At 38.7% G+C, this 18,808-nt stretch overlaps 1 protein-coding gene across 4 annotated transcripts in view; it reads right to left on the bottom strand.

The window, feature by feature from the left end:
• Positions 1 to 1,936: 1,936 nt before the first annotated feature.
• Positions 1,937 to 18,808, bottom strand: part of ect2 (epithelial cell transforming 2) — a 63,037-nt gene continuing 46,165 nt past the window's right edge. For 2 of the 4 annotated variants that reach the window (XM_042512828.1, XM_042512836.1), the window contains 3 exons: positions 18,637 to 18,744; positions 14,669 to 14,803; positions 1,937 to 3,849 (listed from right to left, as the gene is read on the bottom strand). In XM_042512828.1, coding sequence (XP_042368762.1) covers positions 3,760 to 3,849; positions 14,669 to 14,803; positions 18,637 to 18,744 — 333 coding nt within the window. In that variant the 3' untranslated portion in view covers positions 1,937 to 3,759. The remainder of the gene's footprint in view (positions 3,850 to 14,668; positions 14,804 to 18,636; positions 18,745 to 18,808) is intronic. The other 2 variants (XM_042512844.1, XM_042512851.1) reach the window with 2 other exon arrangements.

Raw genomic sequence — 18,808 nt, 5'->3', positions numbered from 1 at the left:
GGTCTCTCTGGTCTCACTGTTACAAGGTTATTCTTTAAAACCTTTTCATCTTATCAGTCAAAATCTAACCTTTAACAAAATACCTGCTGCAGTTTTGCCCCTTTGTCAGTGTTTATGGTGTTCTGACCTCCCTGTTTGACATGAAAATCGGATATACTCACAGGCAATGCTCTCTGTAAAGCAACAAAGAAGCATGGATACAGATTTCCTCAAAACTTACTGTGTTTGAAACTGCCTACTACACTAGCAGTACGTACTGATTTGGTCAAAAAATAGTATGCGGTATGCAAACAAAAGCCAAATCCACAATAGGGTGGACCCCCCAGATGGGGTCCTTGGCTTGCCCTAGTGTTATACTTTATTAATTAGGCCTTGCCAAAATCATATTATTATCTTTAAAGGTCATTTACATTACTTTTATCAGGTAAACCACATACCAATGTATGCTAATAGGAGTACAATTATACAGGAAACATGAGCAAATTTAATTCTATTTTTTAAAGATTTTTTTCTGGCCTTTCATGCCTTTATTATAGTGCAGTGCAGAGTGACAGAAAAGGGGGAGAAAAAACGGGAATGACGCACTGCAAAGGGCCGCAAGCCTGGAATCGAACCCGGGCCGCTGCTTAAATTCTACTTGTGCAGCAGGCAGGCATGCACACTATCTACTGAGCTAAAGGCTGGTCTGAGCAAAATATGTCACTGGAAAATTAGCCTGTTCTTTCATATGAACACACAATCAGAAAGTTTAAAAGGGACAGGAATTCGGCAGTAATGCGAACATAACAGCGGCACATCTAGTCACTTCCAGTCGTTACAAAGGAGTTATTCATCTCACAGGGAAGCCTTCATCACCATTTATACCACTTGTTGACTCTATTTCAAACCGTAAATGGATGCTATGCAGAAATGGTTTTGCTATTGTTTGCTTCCGCTTTCAAAAACCGGAAACCAGCCATGCCAGGTGCAGCGTACTGCAGAACGGATCGAACTGAACATCCATACTGCATACTGCTGTCGAATGCAGTATGTACTATGTAGTGGATACGGCATCCTGACTGCAACTGTAGTATGCAGTACACCATTTCAAACACAGCCAGTCTCTACCTCTGTTGGCCAAAAGTAAACATGTAAGACTTCCTGTCACCTGTCTGACAAAAGTCATTCCAATTGGCTGCTGCAACACAAGAAGAAGACAATACTCACTGAAAACAGTAGCCCCACCTACTGGCAGAGTTCATGTCTGCCAGCACATGTGGACTGGGTTGACTGTCTTCAAAGACCCAATTGACTCGGTCGTTTCAAAAGTGAATTTGAGACAGCAACTCTGATGTATCAGTGGAAACTAGGAAGGAGCACTTTTTGTGTAGGGGTATCCAGAAACTTCTGAACCAGCTCCAACATCAATTGAGCGAGTAGCACAGACAAGTTCTGAGGCGCAATCATGAGCTTTCTTCAAAGTAGTATGCAAATCACAAACAGGCTTTAAAAGATTCTAAACTCATGTGGAAGCTCCAAAACTAGTTCGAGCCCCACTGATACAGCGTAAACGGTTAATTATCAGTTATATCTAATACAGCAAATAAGGGTAGTTGTGGAAGAATTATGATCAGCTTTTACAGGATCAGAATTTGCTTATTACAGAATGAATATTTTGGTGTTTTCTTCCAACTCTGGAGGTGAACATGCACACATGCATGCGCACGCGCGCGCGCACGCGCGCACACACACACACACACACACACACACACACACACACACACACACACACACACACACACACACACACACACAAACACACACACACAGTAGGAAACCTTCTCCAGGACAAAAAGAGGAAATAAAATTATTTATTTTGCACAAATGACTTGGTATATTTAGTCAGCATCCCCTACAAGACTGGATAATGTGGTTGTAAGAGACCAATACACAGGAGTAAAAAAAAAAAAAGCTGAAATCTTCAGGTACATGTTGAAGTGCATTTAATACAGAGATGAAACAACAAGAGAAGCTCATTGACAACAGCATGAGGGGGAAAAAAACAGACATATGAGTAGAAAACAACATAAATAGCAAGTGAAAAAGAAATGAAAAAGTATTCTTCAAGAATAAATACACTGATGCAGCAGTCCTTCTTAAACACACACACACACACACAGAAACGCAGACATGGTGCACACACATTGTAAAAAGGTCTTTTAAAACGTGGACGGCCGCAGAGGGAACAAAAGCAGAAGTGCTTTAATGCTCCTCAACCGAATCTCTTAAAATGCCAAAATAGAAGCTTTATAAAAGCTGGAAACTATCAAAAGTTTAAATGTTGAGAGTGGGTTAATTACAAAAAGTAATATTATTAAATCAAGTGAAATTAAGTCTAGCCCACTACAATAAAATAACATTTAATGTCAGTTAATATAAAGGACTTTTCCCGAGCAAGTTAATTAAAAAAGTCACAAAACAGCAAAAGGTAAGAGGAGTCAGCATTGTAACATAAGTACAAAAATCACAAAGAGCTTACTTAAAAACCTGCAACTGATAAATAGAAATACCTAAATACCTAAAGTTAAATGTTTTTTTTTACTTCCCAAATTAGAATCGAGCTACATTAGGGACATCAAGATTCCCCATTTAAAGTCGAAGAAAGATGAGCTGGTTACTTGGTCTTTAGTTAGTGTTAACACTTCGCTGAACACTGCCAACACTGGTCCCCAACCATTAGGCTGAGCATGCAACCTATGAACACAAAACGTGTCTGGTGAAGCACATTTAGGCTTGGGCAGTATCACAGTATACCAGGTTATTTAAAAATCCTGATGATATGTTTTTCAGTCCCCTCATAAATACAGGCACTCCTCTTTCTATTAAACTCACTGTTTATAGTGCACAGCACGCACCACCAGCCCAGTCTCTGATCTCCATTGGTGGAACAAGCAGCTGCACTGAAGGACACAGTGGCACCCAGTGGTGGAGGGAGAAGTTACAGGACTGTAAACAGCTGGCAGCCAGCAGGCAGAGAGAGAGTGTGGGGAATAACGGCATGTTTTCAAATCTAACTTGGTGAATTAAGGAGGGGAGGTTTGTGGCATCCCACACTTACAACATTATATACAGCATACCCCGATTAAATTTTTAATTTCAGGAAGGTATGATATACTACATACCACCCATACCTTAGTACATTAATTGAGAAACCGGGATAATCCATTCAACAATTGCAGAGAAAAAGCAGAGCATCCTTCATCTTTTCAGGGGGAAGGTGAACTTAACATGTCAGTGGTGATCACACAGCTGTAGCCCCCAGCATGTTGCAGTACCGATCCAGTTAGCTCCGAGTAAAAAAAGTCTTCGTTCAAGCATTGTTTTGGAGAGACGCACCAAACTGCCCGGTCAGATGCTAGTTCTCAGCCACACAGAGGCGTTTCAGCTGAATACATCACATGGTGGGCATCACATTGCTAAACAGTTAGCTTATTGTTTAACCCTTCTTTGCAAAAATTTCAGATTTGAAACACTAACAGTAGCTTGACTATTGTGAATTCTTCAGTGCACTTTTCCAGATGTGGCTTAATGCCAATTGATGCAGGTTTGAAAAGTCTGTGAGGAGCTCCAATATGGACAAATGCTAGTTTGCCAATATTTACAGGTAGCTTTAACTACATACACATGCCTGTTGGCACACATCTTGCTGTTAATGGCAGTCAAGGCAAATGAGGTGAGAAGGTGGGTGCAGCCCTGCTGGTGCTCCCCAGCGGCAGCGTCTCAGAAGAGGTGGGTGCTGGAGCGACTGAACGTGTGGTACTTCCTTTCAAACATGGATGGCAGATTGACCATGGAGGGGGAATGATGTGCCTGCAAATAAAACAGAAAAACAACTAAATAAATAAATAAAAATGTTTGAAGGATATAAAATCTAATCACTTCATTATAATAAACTACATTTGTGTGAAATATTGTCATAATTAGCACATCATATAATTTTTAGATTAATACCCAAAGAACCATGTCTTGTGGGTCACGGTGATCTTGGTCATTGACCACCAAAGTCAGATCTGTTCATTCTTGATTTAAGTGGACATCTGTGTCAAGTTTGAGATATTGTGTTAATGAAAATGGGTCAGGTGGATGGACAGTCCTGAAAACTTAATGCCTCTAACCACAGTTATCACTGGTGTTGAGGCACAAAACAAAGCTGGTTGGGATTTCACAAGTCATGTTTTTAGCAGCTTTTCAGTCTCTAAGTATGGGTGTTTTCTGTAACCCACTGCAGTTTTTTTCATTGGGGATAGTGCCATGAAAAAATCATTCATTTCATATTGTTATATTTTACATCATATTTTTACATTGAAATGTAAAAAAAAAGAAAAAAAAAACAAGAAGAAAACTCTTAACGAGTATCCACTACATATTAGTGTAAGAATGCAACATGTCCTAGGTTTTCATCAAACAAACAGTGCCAACATTTATTGTGGTGGTTGGGTTGGAGCCATCCAGTTTGCAGTCTCGAGTGTGTGTATGAAGGAGAAGGTGGGTTTATGTGCTCCAGCCTCATTTTAATTACCGAGTGCACAAAGACAAACGCTGCTACCAGCACCTCTCTGCCTTCAAAGCCAAATCTTGGCACTGAACGCATCAAGACGGGCAACCGCTGCCAACATAATCACACTTCAGCAGCTTTCCACCTGGCTTTTACACACACACACACACACACACACACACACACACACACACAGTTTCTCCTGCCCTCTGTCTCAGCTGATGAACGGTTACTAGTGAGCGACAGCCTTGATTACGTGTTAGTGAGTGGTGCTAGAGGGCTGCAGAAACACAGAGCTGAATGACTGAGCAAATTAACGGCTGCTTTCAGTGGAGGGGAAGGCCAGGTCAAGGGCAGTCCTGGTCACAATGCAAACATATCTGACCCTCATTACACACCTGCCGTAGCCAAGCTCGCATGCTAATGAACACTTGTTTCGTGCGAGTGTGCATGAAAACACCTCCATGTCAGGTTCAGTCAGTGCACACAGTGAAACACACACACCAACAGATTGTCCCTGCTTCCTGTGATATATATCACCAGCTTCAAGCAGAGGGATTCTCGCTCTCCATACTAAAGTTTACCGAGATGTGGTTTTTATTGGAGCGAATTAAGAGGGGCTGATCACAGCACTGTCACAGAGCTTTTTACCAGCTCTGTGGGCTGTTTGTCAAACCTGTGGGAGCATCACCAGCTTCAACAGTCTCTGACTGACTGCAGGAGGAAAGCAGGGGGAAACATCATGCGAGAAGGAAGGGACAGTTGCCCCAAGTGACTTTCTATACACTGTCCAAAGATTTAAATAAACAGTACTTAGGGCCCGCTTTAATATTACACACACGTATCGCTTTGTGCACAAAACGCACTTTTTCAAAAGTCAAGCTTTAAAAAAAATATTGTACATTAATATTATTTTCTACATTCTCTGTAGAAAGTTAAATTTTCAACATCGGTCCTATTCATGGACAACAAATACTCATGAATTTTCAGAATTGTAAGCCTTTAAATGCCAGGTTTTTGTCATGATGCCACTGTTTTTAGATGAATTTTTTTTTTTTAATAAATTATTTTTTGTGCAGTGTAAAATACTCACACTCATACTACTCTGCACACAAATGCATTTCTCAAAATCAGGCTATAGGGGTATATATATATAATATATATATATATTAATATGATTTTCTACTTTCATTGAGTTTATTTATTTTATTTTATTTTTTACCACATCATACCTAATCATAAAGAGGAAATATATAGGAAATAATAATAATAATATATAATTTTTAACAATGCACTATTGGCTGTGGATCAAAAATTGAAGTTTGAATGGGTTTTAATAAAATGCATGTCATATGGATAAACACAGACAAAATTCTCAGAAAATGAAGAATGCAAAGCTCATAAAATGCACCTAAGAGTCCCTAAGGCAGTGGTCTGCAACGTCGGGCCTGCGAGCCAACATTGGCCCTGCAGCAATAATATGTAGCCCGCCAGATTATTTTGATAAACTGAATTATTTATTTTTTACAATATTGGACTGACAGTCCCAGAAATGGGCTGTAATATCCAAATAGAGAATCTACCCCCGTCTGAAGAATGCTGATTATACTTTTATCCATGTTGAGAGAGTGAATGACAGCGACAGACACGGCGGGCTGCACTGTAGTAGACAGCGCCTGGTGCTCAAATAGCGACATGCTATGTGTGGTATGAAAAAAATAGCAGCAGTTCAGTAAATCATTCAAACGTATTTTACTTATGTGGCTGTGGGCCACGGCGCCACACGTGAACAGGAACAAAGGTAATTTTGTTTACTTTTATGAAAAACAGACACCAAAAGCAGTGCAAAAAAAAGCAGAATCTGATGTAAATGACACAATGATGCAACTATCTGATGAATAGCCCATTACTGTAAAAATACACACTACATAGATTATCCTGAGTTATGCGCTAGCTGGGGAAAACTAATTGGCCTGACTGAGACACTGATAATAACTCTGTGAACAGCATTCAAAAGCGCGTCTATGCATCGAGTAGCGGACCTCGCAGAAAAGGGCACCTGTTTCACGGAACATATACTTGTCTTTCCAGTTTTCAATGAATATCCTATTTTCACTGTCAGCTTAAATCTTTAGACTTTTTGATTGTGACATTTTCTCTTGCTATAGCAGGGTAAATGTTTAGCTAACTTCACTCTGCACACAGCCTTGTACCAAACCTCCAGCACACAAACAATTAAAAAAAAATGCTATGTTGTACGTGACGGGTGGGGTCATCGATAGCGAGAAATAATTCTGAGAGTAGACCTATAACAAATAATTATTAGAATATGTTTGGCTCCTACATGGTCAGTCCAAGTGGTAATATTTTGAGTGTAAAAACGGAGCTGTCATTTTCAAAATTAAAATGCATGCTGCATGTTTATTAATCATAATATGAAAAGGTGAAATAAAACTGAGCTCATTAAGAGCATTTCATGACTCAATTCTATATATGAAACTCATGATTTAAATTCAAAATGGTCCTATCTATCTGTTATTTCTTGAGTTATTTCTGTCCATTCTGTTCTTATCCCACACGTGTGTCTGTTGCAAATTTCAATTGCATTTTTTTTTTCCATCAATCAGTTTCTTAAATTAGCCTTTAATTAAGTTCTGGCTCACCATCTAATTCCTTAGAAAAAAACTGACCCAAGGCCAAACTTTCTTGCAGACCCCTGCCCTAAGGGTTAATAAAGATATCCATGAGTCTGTGCCTCTGCCAGTGAGTTGGTCTGAAAATGTGAAAACACAAGTAAACGTTGTCCATTTAAACTTGGGGGATTCTACTACAAATTATGAACTGAATGGGTTTGTGTGACCACAGCCGTTCAATGACATTCAATGTGGAAAGTAAGTTCGAGCCTTTACAAGATATTTTAACGCTTGCTTGTTGTTAGCACATTTATAAAAAATGAAATAACATAAAATACACAAGTAATTTTAATATTTTCTTATAATGTACTATATTACTATGATTATTTGAAATAGGAAGTGGGGCATAAATATTGTAGCCATCTGTTCCTGGCTCATTCATTCTTGGCTGTAATGACCGCTTATCAAACAGCACTATATTCAAATTGGAGAGTGGCTCTTTGTGATATTGTGTATTATAAGCATTAAACATGCTGGCAGTCTTGCTTTTATGTAAGTTGAAACATACTAGTCAGCCTCCGCTCACCGAAAATTTCAGTTTATGTTAAATATTTTAACTAATAGCCATTCCAATGCAGCAGTGTATGATATAAAAATGCATGATATTTTATTATCTGGTTTGGTCATCTTCTGCCAATATTCCATGAAACATGATTATTACATGTGCAGGAGAGTTTTATGTATCAAGGTTTATGAGAGCAAAATTATTCTGTAGCCTCTACGTGTTTGGACTGAGTTTAAATCCAGATGTATGACCACAAAATCATTATGGATGATGGGGAGACATTTCTGTCTGTAACCTTTATCATGTCTAAACATTACTTAAAGTAGAACTGTCAAACGCTTACTTTTTAAATTGCGAGTAATCGCAAAATTTCAATAGTTAATCGTGATTATCGCATTTTTAAATCAAATGTCTTCATTACGATTATTTTGCATTTCAATGCAGTTTTGAAGTCTCTATTGACAAGGTGAAGCAACTCTCACCAGCTTGTCTTGATTAGGAATCTGCCTGGACTAACATTAAGTGATCATGTCAATAAAGGGGAAACTCATTGGGTCCCCACAGAACCCATTTTCATTCAGATATCTTGAGGTCAGAGGTCAAGGGATCCCTGCTAAATTGCCATGCTTTTTTCTGTCACCAAATTAAGCTTTTGAAACTTTGGAGTGTTATGGTTGGTACCACTGAATTCCACAGGTCTAGTTTCATATGATACCAGTACCATCACTGTAGCTTTAAAACGCAGCGCGGTACAGACAGTAATGTTGGTTGGCGATTAAAGCGATTAAAAAAATGCATGCATTATGGATCGACCTTAATCACACTGCGATGGACGCGTTCATGCTGAGAGCCCTGACTGAAAGAAAACATTTTAACCATGCTCATGACATGGATCTAGGGATAGCCATGTCTGTGTCTGTCTGTCAGTATACTACTTTGGTCTAAACTAAAAAATTCAACAACTATTGAGTATATTGTCCTAACAATTAATTGGGTTGGGCAGTATTGGTTGCAATATTTTTGGAAAACCTTTAACTTCTCATCTACTGCCATCATTAAATTCAAATTTTAATTTGTGCAATATGATGATATTGCATATGTGATTTTCTGTGTTTTTTTTAATTTTTTTAGGATGTATGATTTTTTTTCAGTCAGCTGAAGCTAAAGAGAACATTTTCAGTTTTAGAGGGGTTCATCCTGAAATGTGATACTCTGACTGCCAGTAGTTAAATAGCTGTTCTGAGTGTGGTTAATGTTCACAATATTTCTTAGTGCAGTATGCAGCCTTTCAGATTGGTACTAGGAGTAATTACTATCTCTACAAGTTCTTGGCTGTGAAGTCCATCTTTAAAGAGCTCTTCTGTGCTTTTCTAAAGCTGATATCTTTTATCTCTTAAAGTAATCATTTGAGCTTTATTTAGATTGTGAATAGGTTGTACATTGCATACAGTGCATTATGTGTAGTTTTCTTGTAATGCTTTTATAGCAAAACCTTAAAACTCTTAAGATGTTAAAATTTTTCACCTGCCCAGATATGTGGTTGAGATGCAGAGAATGTAACTTGAATTTATATTTGAAAGCTAATATGTACAATCTGTAGTTATGTCTTACTTCTTGTTCCTGTGATCTGTATTTTTCACTGTTTTATTATACATATTATACCGGTTTTATTGAAATGCTTTGATTTTTAAATCAAAGAATTTCAGAGACTACTTGCTTTACGCCCTGCATGAAATAAGTTGATTTGAACTTCTCAAAGAACCATTCCAAAGTGGCTCTTCACCAAACCAGATGGGTCCACAAGACTGTTATCTACAACTGTTTTTTAAGAACCATTTTTTTTTTTACAAGTTCTTTGGGGTAACGAGTACTTACTTAGGTGTGTAGTGTATGAACTGCTTAATCAGTTTAATTGCTGGATGGCCTTTGCTGTGGTTAATGCCAGTAGGGCGGTCTTCATTTCAGAAACAGTGTGGGTAACACTGGATCAGTATATACTAAATACTAAGAATATGGATTTAGAGTGGAATTCTAAATGTTATACTTATATCATAAAGGCCACAACAACTGTAAGGTAAAAATCCAAGTTTTTCTAACTACCTTTTAGCAAGTGTGTGATTCATAGGAAATATTATTTACTTTTTTAAAAGTGAGTGAGAATTTGTTTCAGTTTCAACTGATTAAATGAGAGACAGGGTTACATTGACAACTGACTAAACTGAGGTTTAGTCAGTTGTCCACACACTTAAAAGCTTAAAATCACACTGAGAAGCCAGTGTAAAATGGACAGTCTCTAAACTGTTGTGTTTGTCATCAGGTTGCAATGAAAAGGGTCACGTATGGATCATTGTGAAATGGCTTGATGATCTCCAAATAGATAACACTGTCATTCTGTCACTACAAACCCTATTTTACAGCCATGAATGCCTTTCACACTGGTAGAGCACTGTCCACACAATGGATTAAATGGCTGAGGTGAATACTGGATGCAATGCGCGCAGCGACTCAGCAATCAAAGTGATTAAAATGTAAGAGAGTATCACATGACCTGCATCAAAAGTTAAAGCTCAGATTAGAGGTCTGTCTGGCACTCATGAATACACTGACATTTTAATTTTTGTGCTCTGTTTTAGTGTAAACTACCCGAAACACAAAGAGCATAGCATCCAAAATCAAAGGTATGCTTTCACATTTGGATTTTCATTGATATTTTCCTCAGCTGGCACTTACATTCGTCCTTGGAGCTCTTTCTAAAGAAGCTGCTTAGATTCAAACACAGCATTTTTTCAGAGCTTATTTAACCTTAGTAACACCTGCTAAATTAAATTTATAATAATCATAACAATCTCTTATAATGTTCATGGATCTGCCTGTACTAAACAATAATGTGGTACATTAAATGACATTAAATATTCTATACATGACCGCATACCTTGAAAGCTGTGGAAACTTTAATTAAAAAAAAAAATCATATTTGTTGAAACTCTCACTATATTCACACAGCACTAAATGAGACAGATAAAAACAATATTACTCTGCTAACTCTATTGCCTTGTAGTGCTTCTCATGGCCTGACTGCATGTAAACAAAAACAACCAACCAGAGCCGAGAAATCAAGATTCTTTACATATTTTAGTGTACTGTTTAGGTGTAAACAGGGTTACCAAACATTTTCATGGACAAAATTTCAAGACCTTTCCAAGACTTTTCAAGGAGCCATAATTTTTTTTTTCTTGTCTCACTTGTTTTTCAAACAGAACCGATTCAAACTCTGTTCAAACATAATTTCAGCTAGCAAGCATATGTATATGAAGAGAGAGAGGGAACGTTGGGAGAAAAAGGAGCTACATTACCTCAACAGCTCCAGAAAATAAAATCGCTGTTATGTTATATCACGTTTTGTTGGTTATCCATGAAAGATTACTGTAAAAACTGAATTGCACACAACAAAATTCCAGGACTTCCCCGACACGTTGAATGTTTATTTACTAATTCCATGATATTTCCTTTATTGTGGGAGCCCTGTGTAAAATGTGAAATTTGGTACTTCAGTTGACTGTCTCCAACATGGCAGCTGCATTACAAACTCATTTTACATCTCACAGGTACACTAAAAATATGTTTCAGAAAACATCTGAAGTGAGACACAGGGAATGCAGTAACAGAATCTTGATTTATATTTGATCAGCACTGCTTAGTTTGATAGTTAGACTGCAGTTCACAAGCAGTAACTGACATGATTGACAGCTGCAGTACATCCCTTTTCTACCAAAATTAGCACATACATGCAGGTTTTTGAAACAGGTAAAACTAACATGGCCTATACACTGCTTTCCCATTGCCAGTAGAGCAGAGCCACGTACACAGCTCTACAGCAGATGAGTCTGCGTGTATTTTTTTTTGCAGTGTCACAGTCGCATCACAGTTTACACTTTACATATACAGTATATCTCTTACTAATTCAGTCTCTCTTAGACTAATTTGGATTGATGTTTTAGCGCTGCTTAGAAGGAGACGGACAGTATTTTATGCCAGGTGCTGTGTTTCCATCAAGACCAGTCAGGGCTTGAGACAATAAATACCCATGGTTCATCATTTGACACAGATGTGATTGACAATAGTTTCCTTTCCAACTACATTTAAAAGCCAGATCTTTGTGGGTGTTAACAGTTTTTTTTGTGTGCAGTGGAAAAGAGGCTTGAGAGATTCCTCGGCTTTGATTGGTTGTTTTTGGTGCGCTACACTGAATTAACGATGCCAGAATCTTCTTTCAGAATGCTGTGACAGTTTCAGCAAATATGATACAAAGTTGTTTTTATGTTTTTTGTTTGTTTGTTTTTTTAAACAAAACTTATCAACCGCAGCTTTAAGGGAGCCCTTTTCCCCTGAGGGAAAGTAGGCCTCCACATGGACAAATCTCATTTATATCCCAGCTCTACACCAGCTCAGCTTGATTATACTCTTTACCATTCAGCTTACTATTAACAGCAATCACCTAGTGAACACTCCCAGCCACCAACAGTTAGTCACCCAGGTGGTTCATAGGAATAGAGCTATTCCAAATCAACCCTTAAAATCTCTGCCCTGTAAAACTATCCCAGTCTCAAATTGGAAGAAGCATTATATTCACAATATTTCTATACTAATAACTCCTTCTTATGTTATCACTGGAGTTCAGAATTCAGTAGTATGGAAGACCCTTAATTAATCAATTAATCAGATCTTTATCATAGGGTCTCAGCTTCTAAGGAGTTGATTTGGGATTAGAAATGCACCTGTGGCATTTGGATGTTAAAAGGCCCGCAGAGTTAACAGCAGGTAGTAAGGATTAATTTCAAATTAAAGATGGTATTGGTGCACCCCTAGTTGAAACTAGACCACAATAATGTTTGCTCACGTCAAACTCCTGGACTGATCTTAGCGATGGTTTAGAGCAGAGTCTCCCTGCGAGGACTGGTCAGAGCAGCCTTGCGTGGGTCCAAGGGGACTTTGTGATCCCTGCACGACTCAGAAAAGGTCCCGTCTTTGACATTAACAGGCTGGGGAGCTGGGAACCTTGGCTGGAATCCTACAGAAGGCAGGTATCTGGACACGTGCTGGCTAGATTTTGGATAGGAGTTTTTGGAGTTGAGATGATTAGAGTTTTCGACAGCTGGGATGGAGGAGGGATGGCCTGAATGAGCTTGTGTTGGTTGGGCTGATAATTGAGCATGAAGGATGGACTTGGGTTGTCCAGTGCGAGGGAAATTGTTGGGGCAGAGGCTTTGGCTGACCTCAGGGCCGGTGTTAGGGCCGGGGCTATGGGCAGGGTTTTGGGCTGGGCTGCAGGGGGTACGGATACAGACAGGGACCCTGGCCCTGACAGGAGGATGGTCCAGAGAGTTAGAGCGCTGCACCACAGCGCTGCCCTTGGCAATATCACTCAAACTGAACGTGGAGGCAGAGCGAGACATCTAGAGTGCATAACAGAGGGGAGACATATATGGAGCAAGGATTTACATATCATGGAAAAAAAAGACAAAACAAGCTGAGACAGGCAGAGAATCGACATGCTGGAACTACATTCAAGGAGAGTTATTCTTAGAAGGTAAAAACAAAAGACAGAAACATTTGTCTTCATGTGAAAGAGTGTGTAAGGCAAGGGAGGGAGCACAGAGTAAGACAGAAATATTAGAATTGAAGTTTAAGCAGCAGAACAAAGAGATATCTGTCGTGGGAACTTTAAAATTGCATGCCTGTACAGACCAATACTGTAAGACATGCAGCACAACAGCCTACACTGTTAAAGAAGGCCCTGATAATTAAATAATGTATCTTGTTTCAATCAGCAAGTCCCGAATGCTACTATATCAAAGTGTAGGCTTCGGCAAACTTGCTATCTGCTGCACTGATCATTCACTGATGAGGATGGCTTTAGCATAATGTCATTTCTATAGCTATCAAGATGCATTTTATGGTCTGGTCCTCGTCAGCCAAGTTTGTGTCAGCCACTACATTTCCTTTTCTTTGGATGAATCAGCTATTAGTCAGTTTAGATAATTGTGTATGACTTTTGCATTCTACACAGAAATCTATATCATGCTCATAACAGGGCCATTTCTACACTTGAATTTAAAGTCACAGACCAATTTTTAGCCAACTGGCCTGTGGACTTTACTATCTCTCCCCTACCTTCTTTTTGTTAACCATGCTTCAAAGTTTTCCAGCCAGATTCAAACTAGGGAGGTTGTGCACATATAATGCATCTTACGGATGCCCCGTCCCTCCCTCATGTTAGTAAAAAATAATATTCTGCAAAATTGATATTTATCTTTCAATTCTTTTGCAACAGAGCTGCCAAACACACTGCATTTACATCCTTGTGTCACTGAACAAGGTTATAAGATAGATGAATGATTTTTGATTTATTGTGTAAATGGTGTGAATAATGTAAGAATTTGACTTTTTGTCAGCCTCTTAACATTACCCCTCCTTGACTTCACTCCCACTTGTTTACTGAAAATACAGTATTATGAAAGTAATGATTTAAACATAAAAAAGTGTAGAGAAATAAAAAATAAAGATGCAAATTGCTAAAATTACAGTCTCACTAAAAAAGAGCACATTTAAGAGCAGAAGCCATTTTTCCTGCTTTTTAATCAAGCTAGATCAAAACGACTGACACCAACTGAAAGCTGCTCGACCATGGATTGATGGAGAGATCAATTGCCTGGCTCTCAGCAAAAGGAGAAAGACATGGAGAGAATAGAAAAGAAATGAGGAACAGATGGATAGATAGATGGACAGAGAGACATACAGCAGCAATTCAGTGTTAGTTGTGTTAAGCTGTTTATATAAAGCTGACAAAGTAGACACATTTTGGGAACTTATCAACATTTTTGAAGGTAGTAATTAATTTAAAAAATAAACAAACAAAAAAAAACAAAAACAACTTACAGCTAGCGTGGAGCTGCTGCTGACACGGTTTTCACAACTCAGCCTTTGGCTTCTCTCTTCTGGAGTACTGTTGGCCATGAAAGCCCTCTGGATCACACGCTTTGGGGTCTTGGTGAAAGAAAAGGCCCTTGTCACCTAGAGCACGCACACACACACACACACACACACACACACACACACACACACACACACACACACACACACACACACACACACACATAGAATCTCAGCATTTTATATTGTATGTAGTATTGTAAATTGTAGCCACTTAATACTGAGTATCTGTAAACTGCACTCTTTGTCTCTCTGCAGTTAGTATCCATCTCTGCTGAGGCCAATTACAAAACCTGCTGTTCTCTTTTTGTTTTTCCAAACAGTGACATACAGACATACATCACTTACAGAACTTTTTGGCATAACACCGTCCTTACCAGGTTAGATTTACACAGTTAGAAAAACAAATGTAAGGCTTTAAGTAACAGACAATAGTTTTCAAATTTGATTCATTTAAATGGTAATAAGACGATTTATTAGTAATAATAATTACGGCGCAAAAACATCTAGAGATTGTCATTCCAAAAGTCTTCCACCTATGCTGTTAAAGAATTATATTACAAGCAGCCTTACACTTGTTGTTCGAAAATGTTGATACTGAAATATCTCTGATAATATCTGGTAACATATAGACCCAGCTGATTCATCATTCAGGTTCCACAAACAATATAAAATGTTTTATTTTGTTGGGGCGGCCAGTAGCTAACCTAGTAGAGCAGATGTTCCATGTACAAAGGCCATGTCCTTGCTGCAGTGGCCACGGGTTATATTTCTACTGACAGCACTTCGCTGCATGTCATTCCCTTTCTCTTCCTCTTTAATGCTGTAGCTCTACAATAAAAAATTAAAATTAAAATTAAACACTATAACAATTTTTTTGCCACTTCATCAGGTACGCATTTAAACTGTTTCAGTTTAATTGCTCGGTTTTAAATCTGTGAACTGCCATGCTTTTTGTTATTCGAATAGTCTGAGCAAGGAAGAAATGTTGGAACTTGTTTCACCACGGAAGTATTATGAAAATCAGGAATGCAATCACCATCATACCAAGACCTGGAGCTATTTACTGACTGCCTAAGTGTAAACGAATAAAAGATGAGACAGTCAGAAAAATGGGAAGCATTGTAACTTGAAAAGGGTTGTGTTTCTGTCTGGTCTAGAAAGGCTGGTGCTGAGCTATGAGTTTCCCTGTTATCTTGGATTCTGCAGAGTAATTAGCCTTTGTAATAACTACTAAGAAGGATCAGCATCATGATTTTTACAAGGGGCCAAATATTTTGCCTTTAGTAGAACTATAATATGATATGATTTTATGTATCTGTTTTAGTAGTGCTCAAATAAAAAAAGAACATATGCAAACCCATTTCTTGAGGAGATAAACTGTTGTCCTGGCAACATATGTAGCCATTTTTTAAGTCACCATCCTGTGAATCAGGGAAAACAGATAGCTTTGTAACACCAAAAAAAGGAGAAACTGGTAGACTGACTGGTAAGACAGTCTGCCCCATAGTCTTCCTTTAATCTCTTAACCTTGACTGCTCTCAGTTGTTCTCTAAAATGCTTCCTTAAACCATTTATTCTACATGCAGTTTGACGATCTCACATACTGTATCTATCCGCTTGTTCCACAGATCTTTTAGGCAGTATTATGATTATATTCAGTTAATATTTAAATCCTACAGCTGGCCTCTCTGGATAAGCTGGAAAGCTAAAAAAATGTAAGGCATATTCCAAACCAAGCCCATTGTTTTATTATTGCAAAATTACATCAAAAGGAAAAGTCTGCACGAGATGTCTTGTGCATAGTTTAGTTTATGTTTCTGTGTAATTCAGCATGAAATAGTGCGTGAATTGTGGTCCAGATCATGAGGTAAATATGCAAAGACCTGTCAGTCTGAACTAGGGCTGTACCAGAATGAGGACATTTGGGCCGACTCGGCACTTCAGGCCAATGTGTCCCTCTAGTCCAGCTGCTGACAGCTCTGTCAGATGAAGACTCAATCACACTGGACGGCAGCAGAGAACGTTGTACCAGCGTCTGGTTCAAAACTAGTTTTACCGACTTCACTGGAGTTGAGAGTGCCAGAGTTGCGAACAGAAACAGGTCATGTTCTCTGTGTTGCTCTGCCCTTCGTTTCCATCACACCTCACCATTACATCATTTAGCACACCATTAGTTTTACTTAGATTTAGTTTGTTTGTATACATACGGTAGTATGGAACCTCACAAGCAGTCACTCTGCATTACTGGATAAGATACCTAAAAACAAGGGTAGGGGCTTCTTCACCGATGATTCAATTATCCATGTTCAGGAGCAACTCTCGTGTTATCATGGCTAGGGTTGCAAAATTACAGGAATATTCAAGGTGGACAGTTTCCATGTGAATAGAGAACCCTAGATATGCGTCCTAAACCTGTAAATCAGCATCTCTTGTTCCTTCGTCTCAAAGTCAATGTTTTTTTTTAAAAGGATTTTTTGTTAGAGACCTGAAACAGGGTATGTGGTTAACATGAGTATGAGAGTATTTCACGTTCCACACAAAACACGTCAGTAAATACCCCACTGTGATCTTTGAAGCTTTAATGTGTCTTAAAAAAAACAGTTGCTAACAAGTGGCTAAATGAGACCATAGAACATCATCACGCCAAACTGCGCCAAACACATCTTTACCGTCTCGTAGAAGTGGTGAAGCGACTGTAGTGTAGTTCACTTTAGTCTAGCAATCACTTTTCACTTCTGGTGATTGCATTTAGGCTTAAAAAATCCTGAAAGATTATCTTGCTGAACAAAATCTGTAAGTATCATAAATATTTGTTTACCACAGAGCTTATTTTCTGCGATGATCCAAAATCCAGTGGAAAAATCTCACAGGCTTTTTGAGTTTGCTAGTTAGCTATCTAGGTTAACTAATGGTGAAGCCACTTTTAAGATTTGAGCAAATAGTGCGAGCTTTGTTCAAACTTTGGATTTATATTGAAAAACTGTTCCGAGGTAGCTCACGGGGTAGAGAGCATGAGGCCCTGACACACCTAGCTGATGGTTGGTCGCCTTTCAATGTTGGGTCTTCGGTGAGAGTCATTGGCCTACGTCACTGCAGTGTGTCCTACACTGTTGGACATCATCAGCGCAAGTCTGCTTTTTTTTTTTCATTGATTCAGCATGTTGAATTGGTGACGGCAGAGTCCAATGGTGAACAAAATCACGTTAATTTGCAGTTTATCTTAGTGCACGACAGGAGAAAGGGAAATGAGGAAAATAAACAAAGAGCTAATTTTTTTTTCTGCCTCTTTGGCAGAAAAGTTTCTTGATAGTTTGTGTTGTTGGTAAATATGCTTTGTCCTTTCAACATTGGATTGTGCTGGCAATGTACTAACTGGCTAACTATTGTCAACTCCTCTGATGTCAGTTTGGTGCGTCTGGGCCTTAAGGCTTAATCCTTATCTCGATGCCTGGATCATCCAACACAGGCCCTTTGCTGCATATCATCCCCTCTCTAATATTAAGTATATACTTCAGTAATATAATCAAAACTTAGACGAAAGAGAATGGTTCTTTGGCTCAGACAGTGTAGTAGTGCTGGCAGCGCTGTTGGCTGCATAGTGATGAAGAATGCATAATGGGACTATTAGTACTATTACTTCTACTACTATACAACTACTACTAAAGGTATGCTACAATTTGATTAAATCACCAAAAATAGTGCCATAAGATCCAATGTTGTGTTTGTGTATGGATATCCCACAACGATAAGTTCACTGTCAAAAGTCATACTTTTAAACTGAAATCCTAAAATTCCCAAACTAAACTTCCCTTGGAAATTGTCCAACCTTTTGTAACCCTCATCATGAGCCTGCACTGGAAAAGGTGCAGCTGGGAGGGGGAATCATGAGAAGTGCATTCGTCTGCCTTTACCTTTTTCGAGGTCTTCTTGATGGCTCTGGAGGCTTTGCTCAGGGTGCTGTCCATATCCTTGGTGCTGACCTGCAGTGAGTCTGGGTCTGTACACTGAATCAGATCCTCCTGAATACCACACAAAAAACAAAACAGCCTCAAACTCAATATAATAAATCATGACCTGAAGTGT

Source organism: Plectropomus leopardus, chromosome 3 (assembly GCF_008729295.1).
Source record: "Plectropomus leopardus isolate mb chromosome 3, YSFRI_Pleo_2.0, whole genome shotgun sequence".
NCBI lineage: Eukaryota > Metazoa > Chordata > Actinopteri > Perciformes > Serranidae > Plectropomus > Plectropomus leopardus.
This window is presented reverse-complemented; position numbering and strand designations above follow the sequence as displayed.